The following is a 21935-nucleotide window of genomic DNA, read 5'->3' as shown; positions in this document are numbered from 1 at the left end:
GAAAAGTATGACAGACATTTATCTTCTGTTGAAAAAAATGAAGATGGAAGTGAACAGGTTTCAGTAACTCTCAAACACCAGCAGTCGTTGCTCTTGTGCCAGTAATTGTACTTGTTTGGGAGTGGATCCTGTCACCTATTGGGTGCTCTGGCACTATAACAAAGAAAATGACTCTGATGATTCAACAGCAAGATTTTGAGAGGTTCAGCTAATTAATTTTTGGTCCATATCTCATAAGCCAGGCTTCCTTGGTGGCTGTCTTGTACAGCAGGGTGGCTTGGAAGAATGCAGTTTATCAAGTTGTATTGGAGTTACTGTGGCACCTCATGTTGCAGGAACATGTCAGATAGAGATGTGACACACATTGTCTTGTTTGCTACTCCTAATGAGCTACAAAAAATGTGAAAGATGTGAATAAAATAAATGAGAAAATAAAAAGTAAAATGTAAATACCGGTACTGGACTAACATTTCTTGTGGACGCAGGCAATGGGGGGCCGGTGAGGATTAACAAAAAAGACAAAAGATGCCTGTTTGGGATTACAGAACCTTAAATAAAAAGAGGATGAAATATATACTGGTATGTAATAACTGCAAAGTTGAGCTGGTGTACAACAGCATCTTGGAGTGAGGACATCCAGACATGAACTCAAGTTTGACAAGCAGCTCCACCACATACATCCGGCAAGGTTTTCCTTTTTGTCTTTTTTTACTTATCAGCTAATTTAAGATATCCTACCATCACTAGTTAGAATGTACTGTAACCCTACCATCGCTAGTCAGAATGTACTGTATGTTTCTAGAGTACGCTCTGCAGTGTATTCATTGTGTAATTATACTGTGTATGCGTGCCAATCCTGCTCTTTACAAAGTACAGCTGAAGGTATAGTACTTTTTTTTTTTTTTTTTGCATTTCAGCATGTATACACAGCTTTCATCAGCTCAATTTTGTATTCATTACACCACAAATGCCTCTAAGCTGTCCCAAAACAGTTCCTATAGATCAAAGCATTTCAGCATGTGACAATGTGTGAGAGACATTGTTACATCGCTTCATGTCTCAAAACTCCAGCCTTTCATCACCAAACTGTATGAATACATCATCCCTGTGTATGCCCACTTACAGCTCACCAAATAATCAGAACAATCAGCATGGTATTTACGAATCTGTGGAGCAAAACGTTTTCGTCCCTCTAGATGATCAATTGCGTGAGGCTCGGAAGGATGTGCACTTGCCTCCATGTCGTGTTTGTATCATTTTAATGACGGCACCTGAATAAATTAGCAATTTCTCAGCAAATTAAATTAGAGATCGCCAATTTAACATAATTTCATGCTGCACGCTGTTCATATTCCACCTGACAGTGACATAATATGAAATATGACTAATTACTACCACTTCATAATATGATACATTTCTTTCACCACACAGGCTATGCAGTGAATTTTGTCTCCGCTTTTTCCTTTTACATCACACGAGACACAATTACATGTCAATTTTAGAGATTAGAGAGGGGCATTATTTAACAATTGCTTAAAAAAAATAAGATATCCTTGGAAAATTCCTGCCAATTTCTTTTTCTCGCCCAAATTACATAAAGACAAGTTGTTTGTGAAATCTGGACCATGAAGAGCGCATATCGCCTATAGATCAACAAAGACTCCATCCAGCTCCCACTGACCTTGTCTACATTTCTCCAAGCAGACCACTGTGCTTGGAGAGTGGTTAAATCTTTACATCTTTGTTGTCACTGAGTCTTGGAAAAAAACTGTCATCATGTTCAAGTGTTTTTGTCCATCTGGAAAGTTAGTTATGTAGAATCCATAATCATATTTCAGCACGGCAGAGCTGAATAAATAAAATAGCTTGTGTGTGGCTCGGTTTTCTAAACTACAGTTAAATTAGATATTGTCAGACTAAAATGTTACTAATTATTTTCAGTTCACAAGCTGGCCACTCATTTCATATCATTTCCAACATTTCCATCTCCACTCAGAACTGTTTAATGAGGATAAAAACTAAGATAAAGTTATAAGTGGTCTTTATTGCTGTGCCGAACACATGAAGTGACTTGTGTCTAAATGTCAGGAGGCTTGAATAAATACAGTACATCACCGCAAGAACCAACACAAGTCTTTTACTCAACCTAAAATCAGAAACACATTTACAGTTCAATCATTATCTCGTAGAAATTTTTACAGCAACATTTTATACTTTTCTCATGAGATACGGGTGCCAATCACAATGTGAATGTGGGACAAATTTATGGGCTGAGTGATACAAATAAACACTTCCCTTACCTTGCATGAAAAAAGCGCACTAGCAATACTAAGGACAACTAAAACAAAAGTTGGGTTCAAGAAAAATAACACAAGTAAGGTTTTTGAGTGTGTTCACGTGGAGTGCAAACCTGAAGTGTCATTTTTAAGGTTCCATCACTGAATGTCGAGAAGCCTCTTTTAGTTTGCTTGAGTAAACGGAAGTAAGTTGACTCATGAATTCACAAACTTTTTGCTAGATCTGCATAGTTAATTTTTTAATGGTTTTTTTTTTTTTTTTGCAATTGTGGCACTTTATTTTTTTATGAACATTCAACAATGTCATTTAGTGTTTGACGCTGGAATACGAGTTGCAGTTAGGGGATTAAAATTGCATCTGCATCCATGCTAACTACAGTCATTTGAGTAATGAGTTCCTTCTAATCATTCAAAACTATATAAACACTTGATAAGACAGTTCTCACAATATTTTTGAAAGAGCGCGTATGCAAGCGGTGACACAACAACCGAACAACTGGTTCGCACGTTTATCTTACAGTACTGAGGATGAGGATTCGAATGGGGTTTGCATGTTTTCGCAGGTCTTACACCTGGTACACACAAAATATTTTCAAATCTTAAAATAGTATTTGCATACTTATGACAGAACCCCCACAGGAAGATTAAAATTAAGATTTAAAGGGTTTTGTTTTTATCAATTTTTATAAAGTGGCAATGTTGAGTGATCTTTTATGTATTGTTGGTGCAGGGGGGAATCCTGCCACCTCCACAATGACAACTTTTTAGAAACAACAACAACAACTGAAGACACAGTATAGCATGGTGGACAAAGGAGTATAAAATAGAATTCCCTCACCTCCAAAATGGCAACTTTACAGGAACTCAAAAAAGAAAGCTTGGAGTTTATGTACTGTATGTATCATTAAAACTAAAAAATTATGTTTAATCACTGATTTAGTATACTGAAATATTGCTATTTTATTAGGATGTCACAAATTAAAATGGGAAACATGGTGGCCGCTGCAGCACAGTCAAAAACAATGTAAGCATAAAAAAGCACTTCCAAAAATGTATGCAAACATCCTTACATATGCCTCATTCCACCTGAAAGTACCAAGATAGCCCAAATAATACAGATTTTATCGATGTAAAGCCACATGCATTTGTACAGCTCGTTTCGCACACAATGTGCTTTACAAGATTAGTTCTTAACAATTGGAACTCTTTTGAAATGTAGTAAAGGTATCTGTGATGCAATTAATACATAATTGAGCAGATGAAACCCATTTATAGATGCATCAACAAATTCGTAAGAATTACCTCATGTGGCACGACGTAGCTGTCTTCTTTCCTCGATAAGGCATTGCAACATTCAATATAGGTTCAAAGACGATCAGATACCGTCATTTTTCTGATCGTAAACGATACCGACCAGCAATCCGGCGGAGTTATTCCCATGACCCATCGGGCAGCCTCCAGGAAAATACATTTATTTAATTAAAATGTTTCATCATCACTATTTTCACTGATTGTAAAAAAAAATATCTTCAACTTTCAATATAGGAAAAATTACACCACACAATACGCAATAGTTCAATAAGAAATACCTTGGCCATTGTACTTGACAAGATATAACAGGTTGGCATGTTTCAAATGTTGGCAGACCAAAATTTGTACAAATATCAAATATTTCAATTTAAAAATGAGCCTAAAATTAGTAATCTACTTTGACTTTGGTGTTTTGTTTTTTCTTTCCTGCAGATCAGATGTAAATCCGGAACCACGGGACAAATGCCAACGTTCACAGAATTACATAATCCCTTTAAGTGAATTAAATACTCTAAATCATCCATGGGTGTGATTGTGAATGTTGGTTTATATATGTGCCCTGCTGTTGGCTGTTGACCAGTTCAGGGTTTGCCCCACCTTTCACCCAGTCAGCTACAATATAGTAGTATGCTGCAGCTCACTCGTGACCCTTGTGAGAATGAGTAGTATAGAAAACTGATGGATACGAATGGAAGTCGTCAGTTTAATTAGTAGACAGAAGTGTTATTCATAACTAGTGGACAATATTTTTTGACTATTATTTAAGAATTGCATCTGATGAAAAATGTCCCATTGCCATTTTTGCTCCCACCTCACAAAAATGTAGTAACACACATTTTGAAGTAAATTTTTAGTTCCAATCAAATATTGTGCGTAACCCTAGTTACTAAATTGTGACTATGAACTTGCTGATTTGTACTCCAACTGCTATGAAGTCGATGCATTAGTAATTTTTAATGTGTTAAATAATGAAGCCATACGAATGTCAACTGAAAAGTCTTAATATCGAAATGCACATAATTTGAAATACACATAAGTGCAGCAAAAGACCGACTTTGTAATATCTGCAGGCTTGAAGGATATATTTTTCCCTTTAAACATTGTCATGTGCTTTTTCAAGATAATTCCTCAGTCACCCACAAGCAACAAAATATCAAAGTCAACAAAACTGTGAGGCCTCATCATTTTTGTCTTTTCATGACATCAGATTGTCTGACATTGTAAGCTTCACAATGTCATTTCAATTTATGGGGAAGTGTAAAATTACTTTGCAAGAATTCCTCATCAGTAAAGAACAGATAGGGACATTTCGGCATCCTCACTAAATGTAAACAAGTGACATATTTGGCTGCTGTCTGTTTGGGGCAGATACAGTGGTGGAGGAAATGGGATCGGGGGGAGGAGAGGGAGCTGATGAAGGGACCATTCGTTTTCAAAACATTTGAATATGCAAAGGATTAAAAGCATGCTGTGGAAGTGGGTGCTGGCACACTATGATGCCAGCACAACAACCACTCACCTGTAAGTGTGTAAGTGACAGAAAAAACAGAATTAGTGTCAAGTCTTTATTATGCATAAAGTGTTAAATCAGTCTCAAAATAATTTGGTGATAGTTGTTTAATTTTACATCCATGATTTAGTATTAAAATAATTTAAAACAATGAGGTAGACAGTTTTGTTTTTTACATTTGTGGAAAACAAATTTATTGTTAGTTTGAGTAAACGCAAGAAATCACAATTCAGATTAACTGAATGCCAACGTTAAAGACGTTGATTTTTCCCAGTGCTGAGAGCCGTACTCTCAAAGTCCTTTGGAACACAGGACTTCAACTCTGAATCCGCAATCATCGTCAGAACTGGAGAGGGCTGGCATGAAAGGAAAATGATTAAAATCTGCTCCCTGATTGAACTTTGCTGACCTCCCTTGAACAAGTGTCTCTTTAAAAGGTGTCTGTAAATGTCAAACTATGCCTTTCTTTTCTAGAGGAAAAGCTGAAGGGTCCAGGCCACAATGCTTCATTTGAACAGCAACGTCAAACAGGTAGTCATAGCATTCGCACCTGCAAATGAGAAGGAAAGCAAGATGTATTATTTAAGCATTTGCATTTTGAAAAGACATTTACAACTGTTCATGTGCTAAGAGGTCAATACTGACATAGTCTTGGCTTTTTCCCATGACTCGCCCCACACATACACTCCATGCCTGCGGACAAGCACAGCACACGAGTCGGAGTACTCTTCCATGGCCCGAGCCATGCGATCTTTCAAGTCTTTCTCTTCTGGAGTATTCTCGATGATAGGCACGACCAGAGTGTCATCATAGCTGCAGTGTACAACAGGACGTTTCGCCCATCAATCAGTAGTATGACACACAGTCTCAACCACACTTAGCAGTGACTCAATTCTTGGCATGCTCCTGTCACACAGACAAGTGAATAGATCAAATCACAATATTGAGCATGAGACTTGACACCTGCTTAGAACTTCACTGAACCAACGTATTTACATTTGCTGATTGCAGTTTTTTTTCCCCTTTCTTTTTTTAGAAAGGGGGGTCAAATATTTGAAGGGCTTTCAACTCGGTTTAACCCCTAGTATCCACTCAATCATGCCAAAACAACACAGTCAGAAGACCATTACAGTAGTCAAGTCTACTTGAGATAAAAGTAGAGATGACCTTTTTCTGATCTGCTTGACACATACAAGCCTTCACTCTAGATATGTTCTTAAGATGGTAAAGGACAATTTTTATGACCGATTTTTCTATGACTGTTGAAAGTCAGGTCGGAATCTTTTGGACAACCAAGGTTTCGGACATGGTCTTTGGTTTTTAAAGACAGTAAGTCCAGGTATTTACTAACAGCAATTCTATTTTCTTTATTGCTAAAAACAATTGTCTCAGTTTTGTTGTGGTTTAGTTGAAGAAACGTTTGCCTCATCCAGTTATTTATCTGCTTTAGACAGTGGCACAAAACCTCAATTGAACTGTAGTCATCTGGAGACACTGTTAAATATAACTGTGTGTCATCTGCATAGCTATGATAGTCAAAATTAATGTTTCGAAGAATTTGACACAAATGTTGCATATACAGGCTGAACAGGAGGGGTCCAAGAAAGGACCCTTGAGGGACCCCATAGGTCATTGCCATTTGTTGAGATTGAGCACTTCCCAAGGTTACAAAGTAGCTCCTTTCCTAGAGGTAGGCTCTAAACCATTTAAGGACCGTTTCATTTTGTATAAGATGTTAACACATGTTGAGGTGATGTCCTTGATTGCTGTGCTTACATTTGTACTCATCTTGTAAGATAGCAGTGCAAGCTTAGATTTCACAAAGAAATGACAACTGCTATAGTTCAAATGTTTGATTACTGCTTTATTCCATACCTATAGTTTGTGCCAGTGGTGCCTTTACGGATGCCCTTAATCATCTCCTGGTGTGTTATTCGGAACTCCTTACCAGGATACAGCAGGGTTGCCATGACAGCAGCTTTGGAGTGAGTGTGGATAACAGCCTGTGCACCTGCATTTTTATTTCCCCCCCCCAAAAAAAAAAATTCTATTTGAGTTTTTTTTCATGAAAAAGGATGCTAGATATTAATACATAAGTCATCAATACAATTGCCTAACTTTCATACAGAGGCACCTCTAACTGTTTATTAAACACAATATCACAGCTTGTTCTTTAGATCACATTCGTGCAGACATCTATTTGATATTTATCTCAGTTGTGTGTCAATTTCACCTCTCATTGTATATGCATTCATAAAGAGTGGGGTGCATTGGCTCTTCTTTAACTTCTTCCAGGCAGGCGGACAGCTGATGTCTCGCTCCTCCACATCACACACAAACATGTCTTCTGGCTGTGTAACACACACACATACACACACAACTATTTACACAGAGCACATTAATTCGGTATACTACCCTATTATCACGGCTAACCTCTATTCTCTCTTTCTGGACCCCTGAAGGCGCAATGTAGATGTGCTCTCTGTAAATTACAGAACAAACATGTTGTGTTAAAGAAATTACAGTGAACATATTACATTTTGGGGAGGTTTTGTCCCAGGTGTGTGAAAAACTCAAAACCCCTACACACTGTAAGCTACTTTAGCTTGCGTTAAAAAATGTTTAAAGGTGTGCGGAAAAACTAGGCGCTCAAACTGACATCCAAGCAAATTGCACTATCAGAGGTTTTAACAGCAGAAGTGTGGACTAAAATAACAATATCTTACATTATTTGTCAATCAATTGTAACTTGAACAGCAATGACTTGTGAGTTCACTTGGACTTGAGCCAACTGAGTTGAAAAGACTTGCTAGTTTGACCAAAGCACGGAGACACCAACACTCTGTTGCTTCCTCTTTCTGTAATAATGTGCATTTACATTTCTGTCAAATGACAATGCTGAAGGTCCTATTGAATAATGATTCACTCAAAGTGACCCACACCATTATTGCTAATGTGTAGCTTATGTGTCAATCGTTGTCATTTTCTTATAACTGTTAAAGTGGGACTGTCATCCCTATAAACATGCTAAAATAGATATTGTAATGAAAAATACATATAACAGTATTCACTTCAATGTCTATATGAAAAAAAAAGAGTGGATCGTGCGTCCTCCATGCGCAAAGTTGCGCAATTGAGTGTCCCTCGACATCCAAGTGGTCACCATATTAGTCGCGTCCTCTGTCCTTGACGTCATCGTCACTTCCGCCGTTGAAAACGCGCAGTGCCTCCAACTGTGGAAGCCGAACAACTGAGATATTCGCATTTTTCCGACGCCCCTTCTGACACCGAAGCTCTTTTTGAAAAGGACAACACCACACAACCGAGTGAAGTTACCGGGGCAATATTACACTATTTTTTTGAGCCCTCAGGGCAATATGACACTATTGTTTCGAGCCATATTCAGGTGATATGCGATCACGGCCAAACCGCATCCCCGTCTGATCCACTTCCGCGGCGGAGATGAGCCATCGCGGCTCATAGCAGCCGGCCGGTGTGGCTTATGACAGTGCCGACCGATGGTGCTTTTGGGGGGTGTTCACAGTCGAGCGACTGAGTAACGCATTCTCGGCTGGGTTCTTCAGAGTCGCCCCCGTCGCAAAACCCGACGCGCAGCCTTCACAGAAGATGTGACCAACGAACACGGCGCCTCAGCCGGTGTGGCTGATTTTTGGCGCCGTGGTGGCATATAATGGAGCCGAGGCATGCTGCTTTTAGAGGGCTGTTCACAGCCACCGCAGTAATGCAGCCCTATGGGGGCACAAACCAGTGCAATCTGTAGGCCGGTCCCAAGCCCAGATAAATGCAGAGGGTTGCGTCAGGAAGGGCATCCGACGTAAAAATGGTGCAAAACAAATATGAGCGTTCATCTAAAGAATTCCATAACGGATCGGTCGTGGCCCGGGTTAACAACGCCCGCCCCCGGCACTGCGAACCTGCAGGGCGTCGGTGGAAATTCAGCTACTGTGGGTCGAAGAGATAGAAGAGGAGGAAACCGGATCCATCATCAGAAGAAAAAGAGGAACGCACAGAGCCTACAACTGAGTGAAGGGACTTTGAATGTTCGGACTATGACAGTAAAAGCTCAGGAGTTGGTTGACGTGATGATTAGGAGAAAGGTTGATATTCTGTACATCCTAGCGAGCAGGTGGAAAGGGAGTAAGGCTAGAAGCTTAGGAGCAGGGTTTAAATTATTCTACCACGGAGTAGATGGGAAGAGAAATGGAGTAGGGGTTATTTTAAAGGAAGAGCTGGCTAAGAATGTCTTGGAAGTGAAAAGAGTATCAGATCAAGTGATGAGGCTAAAATTTGAAATTGAGGGTGTTATGTATAATGTGGTTAGCTGCTATGCCCCACAGGTAGGATGTGACCTAGAGTTGAAAGAAAAATTCTGGAAGGAACTAGATGAAGTAGTTCTGAGCATCCCAGACAGAGAGAGAGCTGTGATTGGTGCAGATTGGAATGGACATGTTGAAGGAAAAAGGGGTGATGAAGAAGTGATGGGTAATACAGCATCCAGGAAAGGAATTTTGAGGGACAGATGGTGGTGGACTTTGCAAAAAGGATGGTGATGGCTGTAGTGAACACTTATTTCCAGAAGAGGGAGGAACATATAGTGACCTACAAGAGCGGAGTTAGAAGCACGCAGGTGGATTACATTTTGTGCAGACGATGTAATCTGACTCTGGTGGTGGGTAGGAAGATTAAGAAGACAAAGGTAGAGCAGAGAACCATGTGGTGGAAGCTGAGAAAGGAAGAATGTTGTCCGGCCTTTCGGAAAGAGGTAAGACAGGCTCTCGATGGAAAGCAGAAGCTCCCGGAAGACTGGACAACGACAGCCAAGGAAATCAGAGAGACAGGCAGGAGAGTACTTAGTGTGTAATCTGGTAGGAAAGGCTAAACAAGAGGCATATGAAGACATGTACACCAGGTTGGACACGAAAGAAGGAGAAAAGGATCTCTACAGGTTGCCCAGACAGAGGGATAGAGATGGGAAGGATGTGCAGCAGGTTAGGCTGATTAAGGATAGAGATGGAAATGTGTTGACTGGTGCCGGTAGTGTGCTAAATAGATGGAAAGAATACTTTGAGAAGTTGATGAATGAAAAAAATGACAGAGAAGGAAGACTTGAAGAGGCAAGAGTGAAGGACCAGGAAGTGGAAATGATTACTAAGGGGGAAGTCAGAAAGGCATTACAAAGGATGAAAAATGGGAAGGCGGTTGGTCCTGATGACATACCGGTAGAGGTATGGAAGCAATTTGGAGAGATGGCTGTGGAGTTTTTGACCAACTTATTCAACAGAATACTAGCGGGCGAAAAGATGCCTGAAGAATGGAGGAAAAGTGTTCTAGTTCCCATTTTTAAGAACTAAGGGGATGTTCAGAGCTGTGGGAACTATAGAGGAATAAAGTTGATGAGCCACACAATGAAGTTATGGGAAAGAGTAGTGGAGGCTAGACTCAGGACAGAAGTAAGTATCTGCGAGCAACAGTATGGTTTCATGCCTAGAAAGAGTACCACAGATGCATTATTTGCCTTGAGGATGCTCGTGGAAAAGTACAGAGAAGGTCAGAAGGAGCTACATTGTGTCTTTGTGGATCTAGAGAAAGCCTATGACAGAGTACCAAGAGAGGAACTGTGGTACTGCATGCGTAAGTCTGGTGTGGCAGAGAAGTATGTTAAAATAGTACAGGACATGTATGATGGCAGCAGAACAATGGTGAGGTGTGCCTTAGGTGTGACAGAGGAATTTAAGGTGGAGGTGGGACTGCATCAGGGATCAGCTCTGAGCCCCTTCCTGTTTGCAGTGGTAATGGATAGGCTGACAGATGAGGTTAGACTGGAATCCCCTTGGACCATGATGTTCGCAGATGATATTGTCATATGCAGTGAAAGCAGGGAGCATGCAGAGGAACAATTGGAAAGATGGAGACATGCACTGGAAAGGAGAGGAATGAAGATTAGCAGAAGTAAAACAGAATATATGTGCGTGAATGAGAAAAGTAGAGGGGGAAGAGTGAGGCTACAGGGAGAAGAGATAGCGAGGGTGGACGACTTCAAATACTTGGGGTCAACAATACAGAGCAATGGAGAGTGTGGTCAGGAAGTGAAGAAACGGGTCCAAGCAGGTTGGAACAGCTGGCGAAAGGTGTCTGGTGTGTTATGTGACAGAAGAGTCTCTGCTAGGATGAAGGGCAAAGGTTACAAAACAGTGGTGAGGCCGGCCATGATGTACGGATTAGAGACGGTGGCACTGAAGAAACAACAGGAAGCTGAACTGGAGGTGGCAGAAATGAAGATGTTGACGTTCTCGCTCGGAGTGACCAGGTTGGATAGGATTAGAAATGAGCTCATTCGAGGGACAGCCAAAGCTGGATGTTTTGGAGACAAGATTCGAGAGAGCAGACTTCGATGGTTTGGACATGTTCAGAGGCGAGAGAGTGAGTATATTGGTAGAAGGATGCTGAGGATGGAGCTCCCAGGCAAAAGAGCGAGAGGAAGACCAAAGAGAAGGTTTATGGATGTGGTGAGGGAAGACATGAGGGCAGTTGGGGTTAGAGAGGAAGATGCAGGAGATAGGCTAAGATGGCAAAAGATGACACGCTGTGGCGACCCCTAACGGGACAAGCCGAAAGGAAAAGAAGAAAGAAGAAGTCCCCTTCAAACTTGAGAAAACAACTTATGGTAAAGTTTGTGTTTTGGCTGTGGATATTTCAGAATTGGCACTCTTCCTATGGTGTCCCACATGCGCACACAAACAATAGGTCTAATCAGCAAACAGATACAGTGAAGAAAATAAGTATTTGAACACCCTGCTATATTGCATGTTGTCCCACTTGGAAATCATGGAGGAGTCTGAAATTTTCATCATAGGTGCATATCCACTGTGAGAGAGATAATTTAAAAAGAAAAATCCAGAAATCAAAATGTATGATTTTCTATTTATCTGTGTGATACAGCTGCAAATAAGTATTTGAACACCTGTCTATCAGCTAGAATTCTGACCCTCAAACACCTGTTAGTCCGCCTTTAAAAGTCCACCGCCGCTCAATGTGTTATCCTGAATCAGATGCACCTGTGTGATGTCATTAGCTGCATAAAGACACCTCTCCACCCCATAAAATCAGTAAGACTCAAACTTATAAAATGGCCAAGACCAAAGAGCTGTCCAAAGACACCAGAAACAAAATTGTACCACTCCACACGGCTGGAAAAGGGCTACGGAGAAATTGCCAAAAAAGGTCCACTGTTGAAGCAATCATTAGAAAATGGAAGACGCTAAACATGTCTCAATCTCAATCGGAGTGGAGCCCCATGCAAGATATCACCTCGTGGGGTCTCAATGATCCTTAGAGAGGTGAGGAATAAGCCCAGGACTACACGACAGGACTTGGTCAACGACCTGAAAAGAGCTGGGACCGTTTTCAAGGTGACTGTTGGTAATACACAAAGATGTCACGCAGGGTTTATACTCAGTCTGACCAAAAACATTTAAGGGCTTTTTAGGGGCATTCTTAGGGGCTGACATGAAAAATTAAGGGCTGACACGGAAAAAATTTAGGGCCATCATGGGAAATCAAGAGTAAGGTGGTTCATCAAATGTTACAGGACCCCAGTACCTGTGACAGTGATCACCTGTCGCCCCTTGTGGTAGTTCTCATTGATATGACCATTGTCAACGTCTTCACATAACAGTATACAGAAAAACTGATTCTAACTACAATTGCAACTATATCCACAAATGTCTTCTACTGATGTCTGTCTCAGCACCCCTACTCTAGCTCCTTGAGCCTACCCAGTGCCGCCTCTATTTGTTGCTGCAGAGGTGCCAAAGTGGCTCTCTTGTCCTTTGCTCTGCCTCTGAGTGCATTGGCCTCAGTGATAAACCTCAGATTCCTCACACAGCCTGTCAGCCTTCTCAATAAGCGTTGATATGTCAGTCTCTATTCTGGCTCTTTTGGCTTTGAGGCAGTAGAGATGAAAAGTGGGCAGCGATGCCAAATGTAGCCAGGTACGAAGTCTTCCTTTCTCCACAGTGGTAGTTTTTAGCTATGTCACTGTCTGGGAACATGACTGCAAACACTTTCAAATTATTTTCACAACATTTGTAACTGTAATGGCTGCAGATCACTTTTATAGTCCACACGATCTCTGCCTTTAACGATTCCATCTTCGTCTATTGAACTACGTTCATAAAGCCTGACTTCTGGCTGGACAACTGTAGGTGTGCATTAGGGATCGCAACCGGTTACAAATAACCGGTTTTCGTTTTTTTTTTTTCTTGTTTTTTAAACCGAAACCGTAATCGGACTTTCGAAATCGGTTAAAATTTCCAATCATTTCTTCCGGTTCCGGTACTCCACATTGCACTATTTTTTCAACATCATTTCCACTTTATTCAGTTAAATCAAAGAAACATCAAACATGGCATCAAGGAAACACTCCAAAGTATGGGAGTAAACTTGTTTTATTGGCAGACATCAAAACACTACTCGCATAACGGGGAGAACTCTGTGAACTCGTGACTCCGGAAGAGCAAGAACAAAAACAGTCCGTCCGCATCCCAACTCAAAGTCCCACGGGTGAATTATGTAAACACCACCATGGTACCCTTTTTTTGCTACAACTGTTCGTTTAAAACCAGTTGTGAAAGTAAGCGTTTTTTTGCAATCCCTAGTGCTATCTTGATATTTTAGAAACAGATTCATACCAACGGAAGATGAGAGAGTCTTCGCCAAATCAGCATGTCTCCTGTTTTTACGGTGCGACTCCAGCGCTTTGACGCCAATTTTTTCAAGCTGGTAACTCTGCTTGCACAGATAGCAGTAAAACATGTGGCGATCTTTTGGATCTCGACGAACCCAGCTCCCAAACTCCTTACTTTCAACCCAAGCTTCTTGAAAAATGCACTTCATCGTGATACAAGTTGGATCGATGAAAGAACTACGCTACGTCGTAACGAAGACGAAGTGAAATGCCTACTCACGGAAACAAACAATGGAATATCGACAAGATGGCGACTAGTTGTCAACACGGTGACTTCTGTTGACAATTTCCGGCTGATTTGGACGCCAGACGGATCACTATTTTTTTTTTTAAATAAATATTTTAAATAATTTATTTTTTAGGGAGAATTTTGGCGGTAGAGTCCTCCCTTTGATTTTTTTTTTTTTAATTTAAGGCCTTTTTAGGGGCTTGACCGGTTTTCGCGGATTTTAAGGACTTTTAGGAGCCCCTAAATGCACCTTCGAAAATTTAGGGGTTTTTAGGGACTTTTACGGCCGCGTGCGAACCCTGTCATGGTTTGAAATCATGCATGGCACGGAAGGTTCCCCTGCTTAAACCAGCACATGTCAAGGCCCATCTTAAGTTTGCCAATGACCATTTGGATGATACAGAGGAGTCATGGGAGAAAGTTTTGTGGTTAGATGAGACCAAAATTTAACTTTTTGGTCATAATTCCACTAACTGCGTTTGGAGGAAGACGGATGATGAGTTCCATTCTAAGAACACCAATCCTACTGTGAAGCATGGGGTGGTAGCATCATGCTTTGTTTTTATTTTTTCTGAACATGGGATAGGACGACTGCATTGTATTAAGGAGAGGATGACCAGAGCCATGTATTGTGAGATTTTGGAGAACAACCTCTTTCCCTTAGTTAGAGCATTGAAGATGGGTCGTGGCTGGGTCTTTCAAAATGACAATGACCCGAAGAACACAGCCAGGAAAACCAAGGAGTGGCTCTGTAAGAAGCATATCAAGGTTCTGGCATGGCCTAGACAGTCTCCAGACCTAAACCCAATAGAAAATATTTGGAGGGAGCTGAAACTCCATGTTTCTGAGGGACAGTCCAGAAACCTGTCAGAGAAGAGCTATGTGGAGGAGTGGGCCAAAATCACTCCTGCAGGTGTGCAAACCTGGTGAACAACTGCAGCAAACGTTTGACCTCTGCAATTGCAAACAAAGGCAACTTTACCAAAATTATGATAAATGTAAAAATATAAATATTGTTTTTCTCAGGTGTTCAAATACTTATTTGCGGCTGTATTACATAAACCGTTAAAAAAAATCATACATTGAGATTTCTAGAATTTTCTTTTAAGATTATCTCTCTCACAGTGGACATGCACCTAGGATGAAAATTTCACACCCCTCAATGAGTTCGAAGTGGAAAAACTTGCAACAAAGCAGGGTGTTCAAATAGTTATTTTCTTCACTGAAGTTCATGAAGTCATTTAAGAGAAAAAAAACAATGTAGTTACTGTAGTGTGCGACGTACGTGTACAATGCAATGCACGACTATTTATTATTATTTTTGTATTTTATTTGATGTTCATGTTCTGATTTTTTTACGTCAAAAGTTACTCTTGCAGTTTTTTCAATCAGTACTTTCTTACTCTGATGACTACTTCCAGTATTACTTTTACTTGACCCATATTATTCAAAAGTAACACTACTCTTAATTGAACCCTCCGTAGAAATTGGGTCATCCGCGTCGCTGACCAATCAGAGGCCAGAGGTCTGCATAAACCACGCCCCTTTTTTGGACCCGCAGTTTTCTCAGACAACGCTGCATGGTCCAGTATAGCTTCTGTTGCCGTTTTATCGCGTATTTGGGTTCTTTAACAATAGATATGGTTAAGAGGTGTAGTCATGGACTATATAATAGTGACGACAGGTATCCTGAAAGGCTAGTTGGTGGAGTTCAATTCGTACCCTTTCCAAAACCGAAGACCCAGTACGAAAAATGTCTTTGATGGATCAAACTCCGTGGAAGACCGCATCATCAACTGAATCCATCTAAAATCAACCGGAACAGAAGACCGAGTACGAAAAATATCTTCGATGGATCAAACTTTGTGGAAGACCGCATGATCAACTGAATCCATCAACCGGAACAGATATGTTTGCACGAAGGTACGCCCTATATTTGATTTTCAATACATGTCTCATATAAATGAATTAGCAGTTCTTCGCTTGCATAAAGTAGCTACGTGTGTGAATGATTGACACACTTGATCTGTGTTGAGCGATATTTTGCGATGATCTGACTGCCCAAACATGTCCCTTTGTTCGCGGCTAATTAGCTAAGCTAAACCGGACTAGCAGTCCTAAAAGCCTTCGACGTGCACCGAGACACCAAGACTGAAGGAAGGATGTTTGAGGACACTAAAGTAGTGATTGTCGTACTCGGTCGGGACTTACGTAGGTTCGGCACTAATTCAAGAATAATTACTGAGGGGAGCGCGTGACGTTACACAAAGAAAATGAGAGAAACAACTCGGAAATCAAGCCTCGCCTTCTTTTCCTTCATACGGCGGTTCACAAACGGCTATACAGATACACATACAGATTCTGCACACAAGTGTGATATGTAACACGAAAATAGGAAACTGTCAATGACGAATTCGTCTTTGGGTTATAATATATTATATTATGTGGCTTCTCGGTCTTCCTCTGACTCTGGAAAGATCTCGAGCTAATATCAATGGTTTCTCCGTCGATATGCATGTAAATACCATTGAAATACCCCTCGCTGAAATACTTGAAGCCCTGCTGTCTGCTTTTCAACGATATTTCACTGTTAGCTAAGAATGCGAGTGAGAAATCAGCCGGTAAATCGGACAGTTTCGCTCTTTTTTTTTCTTGCTGTGCCGCCTTTTTGCTAATTGTTTGTCTGACGTAGGCGCACGTGGCGTGACGTCACTTCAGGAGGCGTGGTTAAGTGCCCTGTACGGAAGGGTCAATTGAGTACAATATTTGGCTACTCTACCCAACTCTGGTACACAATCAAGAAGACAACTGACTGAGGAACAAGGAAGCTGGCGTGAATTTAAGAAAAAAAAAGAAAGAAAATCTACAATAAACAGTGTACAAAAAGTGTGACGTTCAGTTAATGCTTGCAAAGGGACGTTTCATAATTCATAACCGACCTCCAAAATGTTCTAAATGGGCGTGGGGACATGGGGGTCATATAACCATGAAATTATATCTAAGTAGAATTAGACTACAGCCAGTCTCAACACAAGATTGTTACATACAAACCCTCTTCTCAAACTGATTCCTCCACCTGTCCCAGTCACCCATCCCAGCTGGTAGAAGAGCCGGCAGAGTTCTGGAATTAGTACACGAGGATGCTCCTTGTCCTACAACACAAACAATTATTGCTAGTCTTTAAATGGTAACTCAAAATTTTATGAACCGGCCTTCGACTGATTCAGAATCATCTCTGTTGGACAGCCTTCCTACTCATTGGAGATTTCAAAATTCCATACTTTAGCTTATAGAATTGTGAACATATAACAACTATGAACTGCGACACTTCATAAAATAGATGGGGTCATGAAGAAAGAACATTACATGGAGATATTGAGACAACATCTCAAGACATCAGCCAAGAAGGTAAAACTTGGCCACAAATGGGTCTTCCATTGATATTGCCAAAAATGGTAAAAAAATGGCTTGAGGATAACAAAGTCAATATTTTGCAGTGGCCCACAAAAAGCCCTGATCTGAATCCCATCAAAAACTTGCGGGCAGATCGTAAAATGCGTGTGCGATCAAGTCAGCTGACCAACAGTGCCCCAAGTTCTGTCAGGAGGGATGGGCCAGGATTTGAGTACTGTGAGAGGTCTGTGGAAGATTACCCAAAACATTTGACCCAACACATGCTCTTCAAAGGAAACGCTAACTGATAACGTTTGACCTTGAAGAAAATATAAAATTCTCATGGAAATTCTCTCTCTCAATACTGTGGCATTTAAGAAAATGAAATGGTGATCCTGAAAGACTGGAAACAGCTGGGAAACAGGTTTAGTCTGATTTGACTTCTTTGATACAAAAAATGAAAGTGTGTTTTTGCACATTTTTGTTTGTAAACCTCTGGCTTCAAATGTGGTTTTCTTTTTTCCATTTGGGATCATTAGCCAGTCTGTATATTTGGACTTTATGATACAGCCGTTGATAATATGTCAACAATAATACAAGATTGGACAAGTATACATCAGGGTTAACGCCCGACAAGGTGTACAATTATCAGGGATTAATGGACGATGTGGCACCTTGAACGACACAGAGCGGAGAACGGTTGCTACTATATGGCTGAAAATTGTACACCTTGAATGGGATTCATCTGCCTATACCACTGTCAATGAGAATAATTAATGAAACTAAAAAATTATAATTTTTTACAATTTGGAGTCAAAATAGAAGATTTACTTCAAAATATATACTGGTATTCTCCCTTACAATGCCTGATGGCTTGACTATGAAGAGTCATTCGAATCCCAAAGGTACTTTTGTCAATTCTTCAACATGAATAACATACAGAGGAGTGAAATTACGCTACTCAAGGACCTGCTTTGTTACAAAAGACAGTACAAACAATGACATCAATATAAAAGATGAATAAAGTATTGTATATATCGCAAACTTTAAATCACAATGTTTCATGAGAGGCCGATGCATCCTTGTGTCTGGTGTGTGTATGTAGCTACATGTTTGCAGGGTATCAGAGATCAGGTGGGAAGATGATAGAAGAGGTAGAAGGGGGCAGATCCCCAAAATACCAGCACCACAACGTGCCAGTACCTCAGTGTGCAATTAGTAGTAGTTGTCGTAATAATAGTCAGAAAAATGGCTACTGCATCCTGTAGCTTTATCATCATCACAGGCGACACACTACAAAAATCTATTTCAGGACAATTCATAACACATTACAAAGAGACAATGTTTTTGAAAATGTTCCAACACTGCGACATCAATTTTTGTCTCTTAAAAAAAGATTTAAAGGGTTAGGTTAAAATAAAATTGTCTTTTGTCAAACATATATCCTTTTAACAAGGAGAGAGAAGAAATGAAATTATTCCCCCCAGCCACCTCAATTTACTGTATTACATTTTACAGCATCATTTTAAAATTCTTTCTCTCATTCCTTGTTTTCTTCGGTCAATTATATTTACCTCTTTTTCTGCTGAGTTTTGACCTGGATCTTGGTCGCCATTGTTGGTACCACACAAAGATGACATTTCCTGTATGAAAACATTTACATTCAGTAGTTTACACACGATTTAACAGGGAAAAAAATAAAACATTTGGCATTTTAAAATGGGTTAAAATAAAAAAAAATTAAAAAACAATTTTGAAATGTGCATGCTTTATCTCTGCAATGACCCAACATTGTGTACAACTTCATAAACATGCATTTTCTAAAAGTTGACCTCAGCCTTTAAACAATCACAGTGAGCAAAACATGCACATTTGTGTAGAGGTGGGTAAAAATATCAATTGATCAATGCATTGCAATTCTTCCTGCTGTAATTCAAATTCGATTCCGCAAACTCTCTGAATCAATTCACTTCCTGTCACACTCGGCCAAACAACGACAACACAGCAAGCATTACACCAGTGTAAAGCGACCGGTTTCAACTTTTAAGTCCAACGTTTGGGCTCATTTTGGTTTACTTTGTAAATCCGGAAAACAGGAATTGGACAAAAGACACTTGAACCACAATCCGCAATACAATTACTTTAGAAGTTGCTGTCCCCAAGTTGTAAAAAGAGTTAAGACAGCACTTTTGGAATCGTTTAAGTCTCCAGAAAGTGTGGCAACTATACTACGGATGTACAGTAACTTCTATCACTTTTCATTTCATTTCTTATGAGTGGGAATTACTCTAAAATTTTCTACAGATGATGGCCTTCCATGTAAGCCACATAGGGTGTATTATAGCAAACTGTAAACAGAGGCAATAAATGAATGAATTGGGTATGATGGAGAAAGTACTGACAAATGTCACAGTGACGCAAACGTGCTACATCATTAGGTAAGACTTAAAGACCCGCGAATAATAATAATAACCCTGATGGGTCAACAAAATATGTAGAATACATACAATTTACTCTTTCAATACAGAGCTGTCATCATGAGTTGACTTTGTAATCCATTATTATTATTGTGCTGTTTTTTTAATTTCAATTTCGAGGATGAAATCAACAAATTTTACATGCACTTTAGAAGGGGTCACCAACGCGGTGCCCGCAGGCAAATGGTAGCCTGCAAGGACCATATAAGGCGCCCACGAGGTATGTTCTAAAAATACCATAGGCCACAAACTGTTACTATTATTTGTGCTTTAAATACGAATCTGCCTTGCTTACGTGAATTAAAATATTAAAATACGTGTAATTTCATTGACTAAAATAATTTAAAACGAAAATATTTTATGTATGTGTAATGAACTGAGTCTGAAATATACTGCAAACGGGTCACGTAACCCTTCATATCGGTGCTCACGAAGTACCCCTCAGCCTCAAAAAGGTTGCTGAGCCCTGCTATTTACACACAACTGTGGTACTTTTGTTTTGTACTCTAGGTTCAGAAATTAGTTACATGCAAATCTGTATTTTCAATTTTTTTAATTGTCAAAGAAATGTGACATTGCATGACATTTTCACATAGTATTAAAAATAATTATTTGAAAATTGTCAAATGTACTCATTTGTGTCTTCCTTCCTTGCTGAATCAATATTGGCGGATTTAATACAAGCTTTAATCGCATTGAACAACACCGTAATATATCAAAACCAGATCAGGGGGGAAAATCCACCCTTCCTCAATCATTCATGTGCCAGCTCAGCAAGTCCGTACATTCTGTGGACTAATATCCATGTGTTATGGTGTTGATTCATTAATAAGTTCGATACACACGTTATAGACTTAAATTGTAATTGTGCTGGGACCGCTAATAACAACACGGGTAATACAAATGGTATTTCAGAAGTACATGTCCGTTGTAAAGTCTGTCGTTTCATGACCTCACGACTCCGAAAGAAAACACATCCACCTAGCCAACAGCCACTTTAACAGACGCGCGGTGAATATTGCTAGGCGAAACATGAATCATTTAGGACTCAAATTTAACAAAAAGTGCAGCAAAGAGTACTTTTTTTTTATTTCTCTCCATATATATATATATATATATATATATATATATATATCGCTTTTCAAAAAAGTGCAACAACCTTCGTGTTCAGGCGTGCAGGTTTTGGCTAACTTGACAACGAAAAGTGACGGGACCTTAGGTCATAAATATTGACTAAAAAAAGACCCACATTCGCGTTATCAAGGCTAAAACGCAGCAATTGATTTCATCTCTTCTAGCAAGCGCGTACTGTGACGCTTACCGATTTGGAGTAGCACAAATTCAGGTAAAAGTAAAACAAAAAGTTTCTAGGAGCGCATGCGTCCCATGCATTTCTTCTGCTGTGTTTTTGACAGCCCAAGATTCCTTCCGGCGCATTTCTGCCCCCTGCCGCTCAGTGTGAAAACATCCGCACTCGTGCCAATGAGCTCAATCTTGTAAATGGGACAAATTCGGTGCAATGTATGCGAGTGCAGGGTACAAAGTGACGACATGTTTTAAGGTCAAACTTTCACGTATTACTCAGCGCAATGGGCGCTGTTTGTTTCAAGCAACGCAACAGCTGGTGATTTTTAACTTAAGTTCACTAATCAAATGACATAGGTTTAAACAGTAGCTCCGCGAGCCCCACCTAATAGTCGTGCTTACGTCATTGCCATAGAGCGGGCAGCTACTGACGTCATTGCGGAGCATGTGCATTACTTTTCCGCCATATTGAAAGACCAACAAACCCCCGGGAAGTTAGAGTGAGTCTAAGTGTAATCTGTTTTTATATAGGTTTGTCACTGTTTCTTCGCTTGGAATTTCATCTCCATGATCTTGCAAGGCATGGCAGGCCCTTCTGTCAAGTGTAAACATGTTGACACCCTGCCAGCTGTCGAAAGGAATCGTT

The 21935-nt window shown here is 40.2% G+C and overlaps 1 protein-coding gene across 5 annotated transcripts; it reads right to left on the bottom strand.

The window, feature by feature from the left end:
* Window positions 1–5279: 5279 nt before the first annotated feature.
* On the bottom strand, window positions 5280–21460 carry apip (APAF1 interacting protein). Of its 5 annotated transcripts, none has more exons than XM_061815147.1 (8): window positions 21234–21300; window positions 19082–19150; window positions 17166–17266; window positions 7552–7600; window positions 7352–7469; window positions 6994–7129; window positions 5764–5931; window positions 5297–5668 (listed from the first exon to the last, which is right to left on the bottom strand). In XM_061815147.1, exons 2-8 carry the CDS (start codon window positions 19145–19147, stop codon window positions 5569–5571), a joined length of 738 nt encoding a protein of 245 aa, XP_061671131.1. In that variant the 5' UTR covers window positions 19148–19150; window positions 21234–21300; the 3' UTR covers window positions 5297–5568. The 5 variants fall into 5 exon arrangements, with proteins under 5 accessions (XP_061671134.1, XP_061671133.1, XP_061671131.1 ...); XM_061815148.1 differs by having other exon boundaries at window positions 21144–21282; XM_061815151.1 differs by lacking the exon at window positions 21234–21300 and adding an exon at window positions 21306–21392 and having other exon boundaries at window positions 5302–5668.
* Between the last annotated feature and the right edge of the window lie 475 nt (window positions 21461–21935).

This window comes from Syngnathoides biaculeatus, chromosome 3 (assembly GCF_019802595.1).
Source record: "Syngnathoides biaculeatus isolate LvHL_M chromosome 3, ASM1980259v1, whole genome shotgun sequence".
Lineage (NCBI taxonomy): Eukaryota > Metazoa > Chordata > Actinopteri > Syngnathiformes > Syngnathidae > Syngnathoides > Syngnathoides biaculeatus.
This window is presented reverse-complemented; position numbering and strand designations above follow the sequence as displayed.